Source organism: Papio anubis, chromosome X, assembly GCF_008728515.1.
Source record: "Papio anubis isolate 15944 chromosome X, Panubis1.0, whole genome shotgun sequence".
NCBI lineage: Eukaryota > Metazoa > Chordata > Mammalia > Primates > Cercopithecidae > Papio > Papio anubis.
The window spans coordinates 67,198,651-67,216,348 of NC_044996.1; the positions used below are offsets into that span (position 1 = coordinate 67,198,651).

Here is a 17,698-nt window from a genome sequence, read left to right on the forward strand (position 1 = left end):
ATTCTATGACTTCTCCCTTTAATTCTATACATGTATTCAGGTCAACACTTCAAGTATGGTAGTATCTCATCAGGTTCATTATCAAGTGTTCAGATTGTTGAGAACTGAAACACATTCATTCTATATATCGAAAGAAATACAATTGCCTTAATATTGCTTATATGATATCTTATAGAGACTTGATATGGTTTGGTTCTGAGTCCCCCCCCAAATCTCATCTCAAATTATTATCCCCACATGTTAGGGGGCGATTAGATTATGGGGGTGACTGTTCCCATGTTGTTCTTGTGATAGTGAATTCTCACAAGATCTGATGGTTTAAAAGTATTTAGCAGTTCCCCCTTTTCTCTTTCTCCTGCCAGCAAGTAAGATGTGCCTTGCTTCCCCTTCACCCTCTGACATGATTATAACTCTCCTGAGGCCTTCCCAGCCATGTGGTCTTGTGAGTTAATTAAACCTTTTTTGTTTACAAATTACCTAGTCTCAGGTAGTATCTTTACGGCAGTGTAAGAGACACTAACACAGAATTGGTACCAGGAGTGGGGTACTGCTAAAAGATAACCTGAAAATGTGGAAGTGACTTTGGAATTGTGTAACAGGCAGAGGTTAGAATCGTTTGGAGGGCTCAGAAGAAGAAAGGTAAATGTAGGAAAATTTGGAACTTTCTAGAGACTTGTTGAATGGTTTTGGCCAAAATGCTGATAGTGATATGGACAATGATGCCCAGGCTGAGGTGGCCTCAGATGGAGATGAGGAACTTATTGGGAACTGGAGCAGAGGTGACTCTTGCTATGCTTGAAGAGAGTAGTGGCATTTTGTCCCCACCCTAGAGATCTGTGAAACTTTGAAGTTAAGAAAGATGATTTAGGGTATGTGGCAGAAGAAATTTCTAAGCAGCAAAGCATTCAAGATGTGACCGGGCTGCTTCTGAAAGCACTCAGTCATGTGTGTTCACAAAGAGATGGTCTGATATTGGAACTTACGTTTAAAAGGGAAGCAGAGCATGAAGGTTTGGAAAATTTGCAGCCTGACCACATGGGAGAAAATAAAAACCCATTTTCTGGGGAGGAATTCATGCTGGCTACAGTAATTTGCATAAGCAACGATGAGCTAAATGTCAATAGACAAGACAATGGGGAAAATGTCTCCAGGGCATGTCAGAGATCTTCCCTAGGAGGGAAAAATGGTTTTGTGGGCTGGGTGGGCCCCACTGCTCTGTGCAGCCCTGGAACATGATAGCCTACATCCCAGCTGCTCCAGCTCCAGCCATGGCTAAAAGGAATAAAGGTACAGCTTGAGCTGTTGCTTCAGAGGGTGCAAGCCCCAAGCGTTGCCAGCTTCCATGTGATGTTGGGCGTGAGGGTGCACAAAAGGCAAGAGCTGAAGTTTGGGAGCCTCTGCAGAGATTTCAGAGGATGTTAGGAAATGCCTAGATGGCCAGGCAGAAGTCTGCTGCAGGGGTAGAGCCCTCATGGAGAACTTCTGCTAGGGCAGTGCTGAAGGGAAATGTGGGCTTGGAGCCCCCACAAAGAGTCACCACTAGGGAACTGTTTAGTGGAGCTGTAAGAAGACGGCCACTGTCCTCTAGACCCCAGAATGGTAGATCCACTGACAGCTTGCCCCATGCACCTGGAAAAGTCACAGGCACTTAATGCCAGTCTGTGAAAGCAGGCACAGTGCCTATGCCCTGCAGAGCCACAGGGTTGGCTGCCCAAGGCTGTGGGCGTCTAGCCCTTGTATCGGCATGGCCTGGATGTGAGACTTGGAGTCAAAGGAGATTTTGGAGCTTTAAGATTTAATGACTGCCTGGCCGGGTTTTGGACTTGCATGGGGCCTATGGCCCCTTTGTTTTGTCCAATTTCTCCCATTTGGAATGGGGACATTTACCCAATGCCTATACTCCATTGTATCTTGGAAGTAACTAACTTGCTTTTGATTTTACAGGTTCATAGGGGGAAGGGACTTGACTTGTCTCAGATAAGACTTTGGACATAGACTTTTGAGTTAATGCTGGAATGAGTTTTAAGACTTTGGAGGGCTGTTGGGAAGGGATGATTGGTTTTGAAATGTGAAAAGGACATGAGATTTGGGGAGGGTCAGGGGCAGAATGATACGGTTTGGCTCTGTGTCCCCACCCGAATCTCATTTGCAATTGTAATCCACAAGTATTACGGAGGGACTGGTGGGAGGTGAATGGATTATGGGGGCAGTTTTCCCCATGCTGTTCTCGTGATAGTGACTTCTCACAAGATCTGATGGTTTGAAAGTGTTTGGCAGTTCCCTCTTCGCTTTCTCTCTCCTGCCACCATGAAAGACATGCCTTGCTTCCCCTTTGCCTTCCACCATGATTTTACATTTCCTTAGGCCTCCCCAGCTATGAGGAACTGTCAGTCAATTAAACCTCTTTTGTTTATAAATTACACAGTCTCAGATAGTATCTTTATAGCAGTGTGAGGACAGACTAATACAAGCCTATATATGATACTGGTATAATCTAATTTAGCATATAGCAATTTTAACAAGTCACTGTTCAAATGAAGAAAACGCTTCACTGTTTGTTCAACTATTTGCTTTCTGATATAATTCCCATTTCCTGGACTTTAAGGACTACAGCACTTGTTTAAGCACGTGAGTTTTGAAAAGATAGCCTCAGTAAAAATACTGGCTCTACGATTTAGCAGCTATGTGATTTGGGGAATGCTTACTCAATTTCTGAGCTTTGGCTTCCTTATCTATAAAATATCAGAGATTAAGCCAACATATATGGTAGCTATTTTCATTATTACTAATAATAGCATAAGTAAAAATGTCAAGATTTAAGCTGAACTTATTAGTATGACACGGTAACAGAATAAAAAAAACTTCAAGGGTATGTTTTTGGACACGCCAATTGCTATAGACAATTTCTTTGAAGTTTTTAAATACTTAATTGACAAAAATTATTTATATTCAAGGTGTACAAGGTCATTTGATATACACTGTGTAATTATTACCACAATTAAGTTAACACGTCCATCACTACCAATAGTTACCACTGTGTGTGTGTGTGTGTGTTTCTAGTAAGAATACTTAAAATCTGCTCTCTTGTCAAATTTGAATTGAAGAATTCTGTCATTTATGACAAGAAGAATGAACCTGGAGGACATTATGCTAAGTGAAATAAGCCAAGCACAGAAAGAAAAATACCATATGATCTCACTTATATGTAGAATCTAGAAAAGTTGAGGGTGGTTGCCAGGGGCTGGGGAGTGAAGAGCTGTTGGTTTAAGGGTATGAACTTTCAGTTATAAGTTCTCGGGATCTAATGTACAGCATGGTAACTATAGCTAACTGCATTTTTTATTGTGGCTATCTGGAAATCAAACATTACAGATGCCTATCTTTGCTCTCCATCCCGGGAACTCACCATACTCCTTTGCTAGAAACACAGTCCCTGTAGAAGCGGGATCTAGGTCAGACAAAGCCATTACCTCATACTTCCGTTCCCCTAATGGTCTTTTTTGTCTTACATCTTTATCTTTACTATCTGTAAAAGTTCTCCCTCCCTTTTACACTTGGCATGCAAACAATCATCAAATTCTATCAATTTTATCTTCTATCTCTTAACTTCATCTGCTCCTTCAACACTGACATAGCCCAGACATGCACCATCTTTCAACCAGACAACTACAATAGCCTCGGAATTGGACTGGTCTCCTTGCCTCTAGAGTCCGCCCATATAATCCATCTCCATGCCACCCTCAGATGGGTCTATGGAAAATAAAATTCTGTTTATTCAACTTTTGGCTTAAAATTCTTCAATGACTCCCCGTCACCAATAGGATAAAATCCAAGATCCCGACTATAGAAAATAAAACCCTTCAGGCCTAATTTCTCTGATCTTATCAAATACCACTTCATCTAGCCTGCATCTCTCAGACTTCTTGATTTACTAATACCTGTTTATTTGTATGAAACAATACACCATACTTATTTTTTACATACTGGGCTGGTACCAATGTTATTCTTTACACCCAGAATGTTTCAATTCTACTGTCTTTGATTTAGATGGAGAATCACTACTCATCTATTATACCCCTCTCTGTAAGGTTCTCTGACTCCGAGATTGGGCTCATTGCTCCTCTATATTATTTCTAGACTTTGGATGTATTAGTACATATACCACACTACACTGTCATTTGTTTACATGCTTTTCTCCTTTACCTGACAGTGATTCCTCCAGAATGACAAACACTTTTAGTCAACTCGATCCTTAGTGCCTTGGCATAAAATAGAATGTCAGTAACATTTAATACAAATATTAAGTATAAATATAATAATAATAATAATTACTATAAATTCTTTTACTTCTATGCCAATTCCTCTGTGTTTGACACCTTGTCTCCCTTTTGCCTCCTTCCCACAGAATAGCTTTTACCCTTAACTCCAATCTCTGTGGCTGGATCCCACACCATATGCTTCCATACATCTTGTCATGCACCACCCGCCTCCTAAGATTAGCACCAGTTGCCAGTTGCCACACCACTCTTCTTTGTGTTCTACCTGCTTATGAAACTCCCACCTTTAGCCCATCTGCCCTGGCCCTTGTTGATGCCAATTTCCTATAGCCGGACTCCAGTCCTTCCCAAATCTCTCCTCTCTCTAACTGCTGGAACCTCTTAGGGTCAACTGCCATGCTCTGGAAAGTGTATCTAATGCTTCTTGGTCTGCTGCATTTTGTTTGCCAACTAAACCTAGTTCTAAGCACAGAATAGTTAACTGGCAACTTTTCATCCTCTTCACCTTTAAGCCAGAAGTTAGCTCAAAGGGTAAAAAATTTCAGGTGGTTAAAAAATTGGAAAGTGCTAATTATATTGTAACTTGGTGTGCTCACACTGGGATGTACGGACAGAACAAAGTGAATTATTTAAAATATTTATAAGTTTAGTTAACATACATCAACACAAAACAAAAATAAACATTTCATTAATATAGTACTTTAATGTTTTTAGGATGTAGGCCTACTCATAAGCTGAAAGTAGCATATAACACTCACTGGGCGAGTGTACAAGCACTGGGATCCAAAGGAGTTGAGTTTAATTCTTGGCTCAAGAACTTACTAGCTATGTGACCTCTGGACAAGTTATTTAGCCCCTTTAGGATGTAGCTTCCTTATCTATAAATGGGGATATCACAAATACTTATCTTGCAAGATTGTTTTGAGGACAAAATAAGATAATATATATGAGATGCCAAGGATAGAATCTGACACATAGAAAGTGCTCAAGTGAATGGCAGCTACAGAAAATATGACATCTAAAATTGCCCTCTCTCTCTCAAAGGCATGAGAAAAGAAACGGTACTACAGTATGTGAACAACCTGATAGTTCAATCTATACAGCTAGCTCTCAACTTAATAATGGGCTGTGTATCAAACGTCGTAAGTGACTGGCTAATCTGTCCATAAAACCATGTTCTAAATGGAGGTTAGGTTTCCAGTCCAGCCCAACATCAGCCAATTTAACTCATTTTATACTTGAAGTAAAATACAAAGAGTATGGTACTATTTATTCTTGTTCCCATGGTAGTGACATCTCCTAGAGGGTGGGGCTCCTGAAGGAGTGAGCCATCAATGTCTTGGGAATGAGGACTATGGAACTGTCCATCAGTATGTTTGGGTAAATGGTACACAACATCTGCCAAGAAAAAGAGATATCTCAGATGTCAGTTTCAGACAAATAAAAACAAATCTGAAGCAACATAAAATACAAAAATGAGCAAGTCATAGAAAGAATCGCAACTATCACTTAGGTTGGTTTTGTGGTGACAATAGAGAATGTCTTGGAGGCCAGGAGCAAACAATTTGAACTTGGGGGTATTACAGACATATCACTTTATGTTTTTGGTGCATCTTCAAATCACAAATAGTTCCCTATGAACACAAGAGTGTCAAGTTTACATTACTCAACCTCTATACATTTTACAAATAAGAAAAGATGCCACCTTGCCAACTGGTAAAATGAAGTATTTCATTTGTTTTTTTAAAATAAAGAAATTTGCATGGGCTTGTGTTGTCTACATAAGCAAAGTCTAGGTGATATTCTGAGAGCCTTTATGGATAATCTTCATTTGGAAAATACCAATCACCAGAAATCGCCAATTAGTGATTGACATAATTACAGGCTGATATACAGGAATTAGCATGCAGTTTATCTGAATACACAAGCTATTTATAAATATTGTCAATGCTCTTTAAAAGTAGGCATCATAATATTTCCCCCAAAATTGATGAGACTAAAAGCTATACAACAAATTTAAAACTGCTTACATTTAATAGCATATATTAATTAGTACCAAAATTAGCACTGTACTGTTTTCTACTGTTACAGCATGTGACCTCTGAAGATTATCTTCTTGAGAAGCAAATGACCTCATGATAAAATTATCCCTCAATTATAATCTTCTAGCATGCAGTTTGGATGTTTAGAATACATTAGTACTTGTATTATAAGCCCTTACTTAAATTTTTTTGGTTAAAAAATATTAAAGTTCATTCAGGGATAAAAATGACCTAAGCTACCTTGCTAAAAACTTGTTGGCAATTTCTACTTGCAAAAAATTAGAACATCAAAGTAAAAATGACTTGATCATTTCAAGCTATAAATGCAGATCTTCAGCCATCTTGGGTTCTTACTAAACTAATAGAATGAATGATGGATGAGAGATGGATGTGACTTTCTGCTTTTGTTTGGTGTCACTGGCTGAATATAATTATACAGGATCACCATCAGGCACTGAAGAAAATAAACAAGAATTCCAGAAAAAAACTGCAGATGTTTGTATATTCATCATAGACATAGCTTTGCTACCACGACTCAAAATTAGATTACAGGCTCAACCAGGACATTTGCTACTATAAGATCCTTGCCACTGGTAGGAACGAAAGTTCCATCTGTGGTCTTAGAACAATGTTAAATTACCCATTTATTGACTTAATGGACAGATATGCCAGTTCTACCTGTGAAAAATTTAGAAATGTATCATCAAAAAATATTTTCTGTTTTTTTCGTCCTGTCCAGGGCAAAGAAGTATATTTATATATACATATCAATATTCAGCTTAATGGAATCATGGCTCACTTTTAGCAGCTTGTATCAGTCTGTGCCTCTTCATAGCCCTGACCAGGATGGCTATCACAAACTTCCACCTTACTTTACAACAGACCTCAGCATCAGTAATGGTAGCTCTTGGGACATGAACTTGTGTCAAAACATTAATGGAATCATGTTAACTATGTAAAACTATGCTATAACTTCTTTTCTATGATTAAAAAAATGCATTAAGACTACTGTAAAATTAATTTTATATGACTTACTAGTTACAACCTTCTTGAAATGACTGTTTATCAAGAAAAATAATTTATGTATTTCAAAATAATATACCAATGGTTCAACTGTTTAAATCAGAAACAATGTTTCTTTAGAATACTGGCATTATAAATTCTTATTTATGAATATGTATTTTTAGCATCTTCTATCCTTATTCCCACAATGGAACTCATAAAAAAATCTCTGTAATTCAACATTTTATTCAAGAAAGTGAAAATACCTGATCCTGTATTTAAAGTATACTTAAAGTAGCTTTGTAGAAGCTACATAGAAAAAACTTTTACGGCAAATTACAGAAATGGTATTGAGAGATGCTTTTCTAGACTTTTTTCTCCTCCCAGAGGAAAAAATATTTCCCAACCACACAAACATCCTAACACAAAACTGAGAAACATCAACAGCCTTACCTGTTTGACTGCATTATCATTTCCTAAACCACAATCTGGGCCAGAGCAGACATACACGTTGGATGGTAAATCTTTATAACAGCTCCTGCTGATGTCTGACGAATCTCTCATATTGAAGTAAAGTGCCCACAGAATTCTTGGCTTTTCTACTTGTTCATTTTCTAAACATATAAATAAATTTTATTTACATTCTAAAATACAATATGCTTGTCAATTACTACACTGTGTAGCCTATTACCGATTAAGCCATGACTAGACATTGTAGTAAATCAGAGCTTTGTATGTAAACAATCAGTAAACTTGCATCTACACACTATTTTGATGAGTAAGTTAATTAGATTTTACTCCAATCGTGCTCTTTTGGACTTCTATTACTTCTCACTAGTATCAAAGGGTTTATGATCACATTCATGCTTAAATTTTCCCTATAAAGACAGAAGACAACATAAATTGATTTCCTTATGTTTCAAATGGACAAACCAACTTGATAAACTATATAGTAATTCAATAGTATATACACATGAAATGTCTAGGATAAGCAGGAAGTGGGTCAGTAGGTTACCTAGGGCTGAAGGAAACTGGGGGCAAATGGGAGGTGATCACTAATTGGTATGACGTTTCTTTTGGGGGTGATAGAAATGTTCTAAAACTGATGGTGGTGATGTTTGGACAATTCTATAAATATACTAAGAAACACTGAATTGTACACTTCAAAAGGGTGGATCATATGGTATATGAATGATATATCGATAAAGTTATTATTACAAAAATAGTAAATATAGGATTAAAACTTTGTTGTCCTAACTCACATCCTAATGCTTTGTCTTATTGGATTAAAAAATTAATGATAACCAACAAATATAAAAAATGAAGTCATAACAGTGAATGCCATTTTGAGCATATGTTCTCTCATTTAAGAGCATGTGTCTATTACGCGTGTTAGGCATTAAGCTAGGAGCTGGGGATACACACATGAAGTAGACTTAGTTCTTACTCTCCTCCCTTGTTTTTGGTTCCCTAATATAGGGCTCAGCACATGACAGATGCTCAGTAAATAATTTCTGAATTGATGTTATTGTATTTTCAGGTATGATCCAAAGTACGATATGCTTGTAAAAAGGTCCAATGTTATTAATCTCAATGCATAAAGCCTATTTCTTGCTAATATGACAATCATTTATTTGCCTCTCCTCTTTAAAATTGTTATAATTAGATTTTCTTTGTTTGAAAACATAAAATATTGCTGTGGATACATTCATTGACTAGAGAGTTTTCTTTAGCCTGAATCTGAACAAAAGTTCAAATTTTGTACAAAAATAATAATGAATGTTTATGAAGATTGCCCAAGACCATGAAGTACCTCATGAATAATAAAGAAAATGTTAAAGGCATAATTATCTCATTAATAACTATTATTTAATTGGTAATCAATGTAGAGAAATTTTTACCTAATTGCAGTATTCAATTAACAAGAAAGCCCTATTTCCCACATCAGGATAAACAGGATTTTATTATATTTAATTTACAGTATCTCCACTATAAGAATACCAAATAAGTTATTTTCCTAGTTCATCCTGAATAATCCATAATTATTAGTGGAATAGGATGAAGAAACTCTGAGTGGAAGAAGTGATCTCCTAAGCTGCTCCTTTCTAGTGCCAAGATCTACGAGTCGTCTAAGATATCACTAACTTCATGTAGGAACATATTAGGTGGTTAAATCTATTGACAAAATAAAGGAACATAAGGAATTCATATTTTATAGCTAACACCATATGGCTCTTAGTAAACTGATTAGTGAGTTTAGTCACACAAATCTTATGGGAAGGTACTTAAATGTATCTCCTATGATTTGGTATACCAGACTTGGGGAGCACTGCTAACAAGTGGGCTAAGGTCTGGAAAGTCTTTAATATTGCCCAGCCCATTTCTAAGCATATACTAGGAGAGTTTATCTTGTATCTCATTAAAGATCCAGCTCAAAGGAACACTCCATTTAATAAAAGCTGGAGGAAACGAATAATCCAATAGATTTAAACTAATTTTATAGAGGTTGAAACTTTGAAAAGAAACCATGAGGAAGGTGAAAAACTGACACAGACTGAAGATAAATGCTCTGGATACAAGGGCATTATCAGGCTTTGACCTTAAAACCTTAAAGAGATATATAACTGCTTCATCTTTCTTTGAGTTCAGCTGGAAGGCAAAGAGATAGCTGGAAAAATAACATGCAGTTCTGAAGTGCAGAACTGTCCAAAAATATTAAAGTTGCTGAGCTTTGGCTAGGAGTGCATCACAAGTTGCCGGTGGTAGAACTGGTTTTCTGCAGTAGCTCATTTCATTCAATTTGATAGTAAGAAGGACTAAAGATGTAATAGGCAATTTAGAATAGGATGTTGGGCAAATTGAACTGGAGTAAGTGTAGAATAGGGTAGGTAGAAGAAAAGCAACTATAGCACAACAACAACAACAAAGCAAGAAATGGTGTCTACAGTTGCATGCCGTGTTTAGGGATAGAGTAAACTATGTTGGTAATACCGGCAGAGTGGTGGAGACTGTCATAGGGGCACATGTATACATATGTAACAAACCTGCATGTTGTGCACATGTACCCTAGAACTTAAAGTATAATAATAATAAAAAGAATGTGCAAAGGCAATGAATAGATATTTCTCCAGAGAAGACAGACAGATGGCCAATAAGCTCTTGAAAAGATGTTGAACATCACTAATCATTGGGGGAGAAGCAAAGCAAGACTACAATGAGATACTACTTCACACGTACTAGGATGGCTATTATACAGATTTTTTTTCTAAAAGGTGACTAGGCTGACTTTCACTGAGGATTATGAAGCACAGAGAATGTAGAATTCAAACACAAACAAAAAGAAAATAAGCCCAAATAATGTTATTCCTTTGGTACACGTTTTAAACTACAATATTTACAATGCAGTAAAGCATAAGGTATTACATGAATGTCAAATAATCAAAACATAATACTAAAAGCCATCAATCTGTGAAAATAGGGGCTTCTGCTACAGAGAAGAATGTGCTTTAAAGTATTAAAAGTTCATATTGCTCATAAAGTTCCTTCTTCCTCATTTAGGCAGGAAAATGAATTGAGTTCTCTTCTCCAGGTGACTTTGCCTCTTTGACCTGCCATGGCCCAGTGCTCACTTTATCTGGTGATTCATTTTCAATAACTCCAACAGTATTTGTTCTGACATTTTAATTAAAATATGACCACTACCTCATCCTGATGATAAAAAGGCCCATGTGGCAGTGAAAACTAGCTTTTCAGTGCCTCAGTGCACCTGAGGACCCCTCTGAGCACATAGTTCTTACCAAAGAATTCCTCTCAGGTTCTAAACAATACATCATTTCAAAAATGGGATCACTTTAACTATTAAGATTAATGTTTAAAAATCTAAAATGGATAGAGGATGCTAAGTAATGAACATGTAATATCCCCCAGCTGGATATTTTTTTAAAGAAAATTAAATGCATTTAAAAAGTGAAGAGTAATGATATGATTCATATTTAGTGCATTAAGACTACCACACAATGAAGTTACAACATAATAATTATTTAAAATTTCAGAAATAATTAAGAAACTCAGGGTTTCTATACAAAGTATAGTTGTAATTAAAGCCAAAAGAAAAAACTATGACTCCATATTAGATTTAGGAATATTATCATGTGTTTTACCTTGGCAATCAAATTTTTAATAATCCAAACACTTATATGATACTTTCCAATAAAGAAAACATATAAGCAATTTACAAATTAATAAATTATAACTAAAATAATTTAATTTTTAAATTAACTCCCAAACTAAAGTGAAGTTTTCAAATACTTTATTTGGATAGCTCCCAAAAAACATAATTGATATTAGCCCCTGAGAACATAACAGGTTCATTATGTTAAGTGAAATAAGCCAGGCACAGAAAGACAAACTTAATGTGTTCTCACTTATTTGTGGGAGCTAAAAATTAAAACAATGTAATTCATGGATATAGAGTGTACGATGATGGTTATCAGAGGCTGGGATGGGTAATGGAGAAGGAAGAGGGAAAAGTGGGGATGGTTAAAGGGTGCAAAACATAAACAGAACAAATAAGATCCAGCATTTGATAGCACAACAGGGTGAGTACAGTCATTTACAGTGAACTTTAAAGTAACTAAAAGAGTATAACTAGAATGACTGTAACACTGAGAAATGATAAATGCTTAAAGTGACGGGTATCCCATTTACCATGATGTGATTACTCCACATTGTATGCCTGTATCAATATATCTCATGTACCCAATAAATATACACACCTAGTATGTGCCCATAAAATTAAAAAAAAAACTAAAGAACAGCTTGTCTTCTCATGTAAATAAACCCCCCTCTATGCACTATCTCTGCATTAAGAAAATAAGCAACCCACATAGGAAATGAGCTGCAAGGAAACAGAATAGGTATGAGTAAATAAATGGTTGCATGAACAAAAGTGACATGCAAAAAAAGACATATAAATCAATGGAAGAAAATGATCAAGATTCAAGTGCACATGCAAATCCTATAATAAAAATCACCTTCATGTCATATAAAAGAAAATTCAAAAGGCTTCTTTTATCATTTACACAGAAAGTATGCCATATTTTCTCCATTCATAGCTGCAAGTGCTACCCTATTATATAGGGGGAAAATTTTAAAATGTGTTTCCCCTATGAATAAGTAGCATATACACTTTTGGGAGTTAAATATTTATTAAATCACGAGTACATTATGTATTAAAAGACTATTAGAGGCCGGATGCAGTGGCTCACGCCTGTAATTCCAGAACTTTGGGAGGCCGAGGTGGGCAGATCACCTGAGGTCAGGAGTTCCAGACCACCCTGGCCAACATGGGAAAACCCGTCTCTACTACAAATACAAAAATCATCTGGGTGTGGTGGCACTCGCCTGTAGTCCCAGCTACTCAGGAGGCTGAGGCAGGAGAATTGCTTGAACCTGGGAGGTGGAGGCTGCAGTGAGCCAAGATCACGCCACTGCACTCCAACCTGGGCGACAGAGTGAGACTCTGTCTCAAAAGGAAAAAAAAAAAAAAAAAAAGACTATTAGATAGGAAAGGATTTCTACATCTGCCAATTAATATTTTAATCTATTACTTGAATCTTTTTTCCTTAAAGGAAGATACATTTTTCTGAAAAAGGAATATATGCTTTCTGTACAACACTTGTAAAATAAAGAAAATTATAAGGAAAATGCCCCATAATCCCACCAAAATTTTCTAACAATCCTTTTTCTGTGTAACTATAAATATAAATGTATATTTTTGTGCTTAATTATGCTTTTTTGTGTGTGTATGATGCATATATTTCCTTTAACATTGTAGAGTGAACATTTTCCTACATGTTTAGGCAGACACTATGCTTAACCATCTTACCAAAACATGTGAATTGTTGTTAAATACATCACATTTCAGTTTAGGTTGCAGAAACTTTCATGATATATCTAAGAAGATTATGATGGTTACATTACCCTTCCATCATGAGTCAATTATTTTTCTTACCTATCTCCATTTCAGTATATGGAATAAACAACTTCTGCACAACTGGTTCTAAATCTTCTCTTGCTGTTTTAGAAGATGTGCAAGTCAAATGAACCAAATCTGTTAAAAAAAAAAAAAAAAGTTTGAGTTCCTTCTCATCACAAATCTATTTTACTCATACTTAAGGCATGAAGCTGGTATTATGGATAATAGAGAGCTGAGCAAGTCATGGTAGTTACAACATATGTTAACTAACAGCTAAAAGAAGTACCCAACAAGTACCCAAGAAGAACCAGTTGATGTTAATTTGATAAAACAGAGTAGAAAATCTTAGACATCATTTATTCACAGAAAAGAGCTTGTTATAACTTACGACATTCCTAAAGATTAACTGGGTAAAGAAAGGCTGAAAGTGAGGTATGTATTTACCTAAGAGAACACACTTCATACACTGCAGACAGAAAAATCCATTTATACATGTTTGCTGATAAGTTAACAACACATCATCTATGAATTACAGGGTTCTCTAAAAACCTTTTGGGAGAACACTGCTGATTTAGTTACAATCACATATACTTGAAAGCACATAAAACGGCATAGGTTAAAACAGTCTATAATATTTTCAGGAATTTCAAATTACTTTCCTTTTGCATTTACAGAGTTATGGGGCCTGAAACCTGCAGAATGTTTATGTTAGAGAAAATCATGTACAAAAAAGGCCCTTCACGGAAGTAAAATATTGTAGCCTAACTCCGTTAAAACTCCTACAGGCCTATGCACAAAAGGTGAAGAAAGAATAAAGAGTTCTGTGTTTTGCAATAAAGGAGTAAGGGGATCTCCAAATGAAAGAAGTTCTTATGGTCCTGTTATTTGGGATGAGATACAATAATAGCAGAAATAATATATTAGAGAACAGTAAGTACCGAGAAATTTCTCCTCCCACTATATTAGTAGGGGGAGAAAGATACACCCACTTCTTTTCCAAGAGTTTCAGACTAGTAGAATTTTTTTTTTAAACTCCAGGAAGACAGTTCAAATTTTATCATGAAAGCCAACATCAGAATAAGATTCACATTATCAAAATTCATTCCATATTCAACTATTCTAAAATATATCTAAGCATAAATTGAGGGACTCTAATAACCATGGAACTAAAATCAAATTTTGTAGCTTTTTCCCTCCCAGGCCCACCAAAGGAAGTGATATTTAAGGATGGTTCCTGAATTACTCAAGGCCTAATAATAGGTCTACCTTATTTAAGCATTATTTTTTTTTTTTTTTTTTTTTTTTTGAGACGGAGTCTTTGCTCTGTAGCCCGGGCTGGAGTGCAGTGGCCGGATCTCAGCTCACTGCAAGCTCCGCCTCCCGGGTTTGTGCCATTCTCCCGCCTCAGCCTCCCGAGTAGCTGGGACTACAAGCGCCCGCCACCTCGCCCGGCTAGTTTTTTGTATTTTTAGTAGAGACGGGGTTTCACCGTGTTAGCCAGGATGGTCTCGATCTCCTGACCTCGTGATCCGCCCGTCTCGGCCTCCCAAAGTGCTGGGATTACAGGCTTGAGCCACCGCGCCCGGCCTTAAGCATTATTTTTACATGAATTTAACAATGATTCTCATTGGTTCTGGGATACTGTAGGATGTATAGTACTAATTATTTCCAAAGATATAATGAGCATCATAACAAAAATTATTTTGGTTAACTTTTTTCAAATGCTGTATAGCATTAGTGAGGATAAGACTTAATCCTCCTACATAATTACTGAATTAAACAGGGTATGCAATTACGAAGGTCAGCAATCCATATGAGAGAACCTATCCTGTCTCTTATTTCAAAATCTCATGAAATACAAATGCTCATGCCAAAGTTCTCAATTTTCCAGTTTTTTGTTTGTTTATGTTTATTAGGGAAAAAGCAGATGAACCTGGATATAAATAAGTATATTTTGAAAAATATCTTAATGGCTAAACTATTGGTTCTGTTAAACAGGACATATATTTTAAAGAGATACACTTAAGTTAATATATCATTATATTTCTTACCAACATAACAGAGAGTTCAGGTTATGCTAGGAAAAATGTCTAGTAGTGAAGTGTAAGATTATCATCTCATGATTAATGAGTTTTATAACAATTCTTACAAAGACATTAATAAGCTGAATTCGAATCCCTATACCTTGACTTTGCTTAGAGGCTACATTGTTAATTGATCTATTAATACGAATTTAAGGTATGAATAACTATTTTTTCCCCTATCCTTCCTACTTTTCCTGCTACCTAGGTCACCTTCTAGTATAGATCACTGAATTCATTTTGGTTCTCTTCAAATCAGAGATTGCTGATTGTGCTATTTGTAAAATTCAATGATTCCCAACATTTGTTTATTAATCTTAATATATCTTGTAAGTCCTTTGCAGGGGCAAGCTTTAGAGTCGATTTTTCTCCTTTTTGTTAAATACAACTTTTACTTAAAGTGGGTATTCAATAAATGTTTGTTAATTATAATTTGTCTCACTGTCACGGACAAACATTAAGTATTCTTGTGCTTAAATAGATATGCATTCCTATACCAATAGATCTATGTGTACATATTCATGGGGAAATTCTGATTAGTTTCTTGTATAAAATGTGGGAAATTATCTGATTTACCAGGAAAGAGGAAAGGGAAGTACCAATTGGTAATCTCAAATTATTTAAATCTGTCTGAGAAATGCTTATAAACACATTAAGATATATCTATAAAATTCTCAAAATACATTTAAAAGAATATCTAGAGTTGACTGTACAACTAACATGCATGTGTCAGACACTATTATGTTACAAGTATTATAGCATATTACGAGCATATATAGCATGTTACAAGTATTATTTCACTTTACCTGTGCAACAGCAAACTGTTATTCTCATTTTACAGATGAGACAACAGAGGGATGGGGGGTTACACAGATTTCCTAAAGTCATGCAATTAGCACAAGGAAGAATTGGGACACAGAGCTGGAATTGAAGCCCATATGGTCTGCCTGCAGAGTGTCTGCCCTTAGTCACTAAATTATATTATGTGATTCTATCCTGCAGAAGGCACAGTCAGTCACTTAAGTCAGCAGCATTCAAACAGGGATGTGTGTGAGGATACAAGAGGACTTTTCACAAGTTATATCACATATAAGGGGGTTCTCATACAGATGCTCAGCTCCACCTCTCCTACTTCATTCAGTGACACATTTCAACAAATTTTACTTATTCTGTTTAATATTTACCAAAACTGTAATATATTTAAGACAGATTAATTCTGTAGAAATAATAATTGCACTAATAACTAAATCCAGAAGAAAATTTTAGATAATTAGGAGCTTATTGCCCTAGAAAGTTTCAAAACAATTCTATTTGCATTTATTTTTTAAATAGGTGATGGATATCAAAGATCCCTGGTACTTAGATTCCACTGAATACATTTAAATGAGTAATGTTATAGTTTTACTATAAGTCAATATTTATGATGTTAGAAATTATATTCTTTGCAATTATTTGACTCTTCTGATGAAAAACCGTGTATGTCAACTTGTAAAGTGTTCAAGGGATAAATGAGCAAAAAGTCTGAAGACCTTAAGGATATAAGGTAAACTCAAAACCAAACATGTAGAACATGTTATCACATTTCTACTAAAATTCAATTACGTAAAATTCTTCTTTGCATCTTTGTGACTTTAATTCTTCTCCAAATACTTAACTTGCTCAATACAGGCCAACAACGACCACCAGTTAGATCACGCAGGGCAAATGCTTTCCTAAAAGTATTACATTTCATTAGTACCAATTGACAACTATTGCTAAGATTGTGGAAGATGCAATACAAGTGGAAACATTTCCCACAGGCACCATGTGAGATTGTAACTGAACAAAAAAAAATTTAAATCCTAACTCTATCTTTTTATAAATTATGCTCCTTTGACTTCATTTAGTAACTGCTTAAAGGCTTAATGAGCTAAAAATGGCCAAAGACTTAATGAAAACATGTATTTTCTATCACAATCCCTCTTTTGGCAATATACTTGATTTGTATTGGCATTAAAGAAATCTTAGTGCAAAGTAAGTCTTAATTTAGAAGTGAGAAGTAACTCAACACAAAACTAGAAATAACAACACACTTTTAGTTCTCCAAAACTGCCTTTGGAATGCTGATCGCTCTTACGAGTTGTTTTGAAACACATAAGAAGTAGGATTTCTACTCAGAATATGCACAAGTATAATAATGAGCACATTTAAAAGCAACAAGTCCAATGTACAGTAGCAGAGTGACATAGTATAGGATGATTACATGGGTCTGGTATTCACTTCAGCTCTCTATATCTACTTGGCCAAGTCAGTTCTTCTCTCTGGCTTCAGTGTCCTTGT

At 35.9% G+C, this 17,698-nt stretch overlaps 1 protein-coding gene across 8 annotated transcripts in view; it reads right to left on the reverse strand.

The window, feature by feature from the left end:
• CHM (CHM Rab escort protein) overlaps positions 1 to 17,698 on the reverse strand; it is a 193,641-nt gene that overhangs the window by 12,160 nt on the left and 163,783 nt on the right. For all 8 annotated transcript variants that reach the window (XM_017953980.3, XM_021932889.2, XM_021932894.2 and 5 more), the window contains 2 exons: positions 13,335 to 13,433; positions 7,775 to 7,935 (listed from right to left, as the gene is read on the reverse strand). In XM_017953980.3, the coding sequence (XP_017809469.1) occupies positions 7,775 to 7,935; positions 13,335 to 13,433 (260 nt within the window). The remainder of the gene's footprint in view (positions 1 to 7,774; positions 7,936 to 13,334; positions 13,434 to 17,698) is intronic.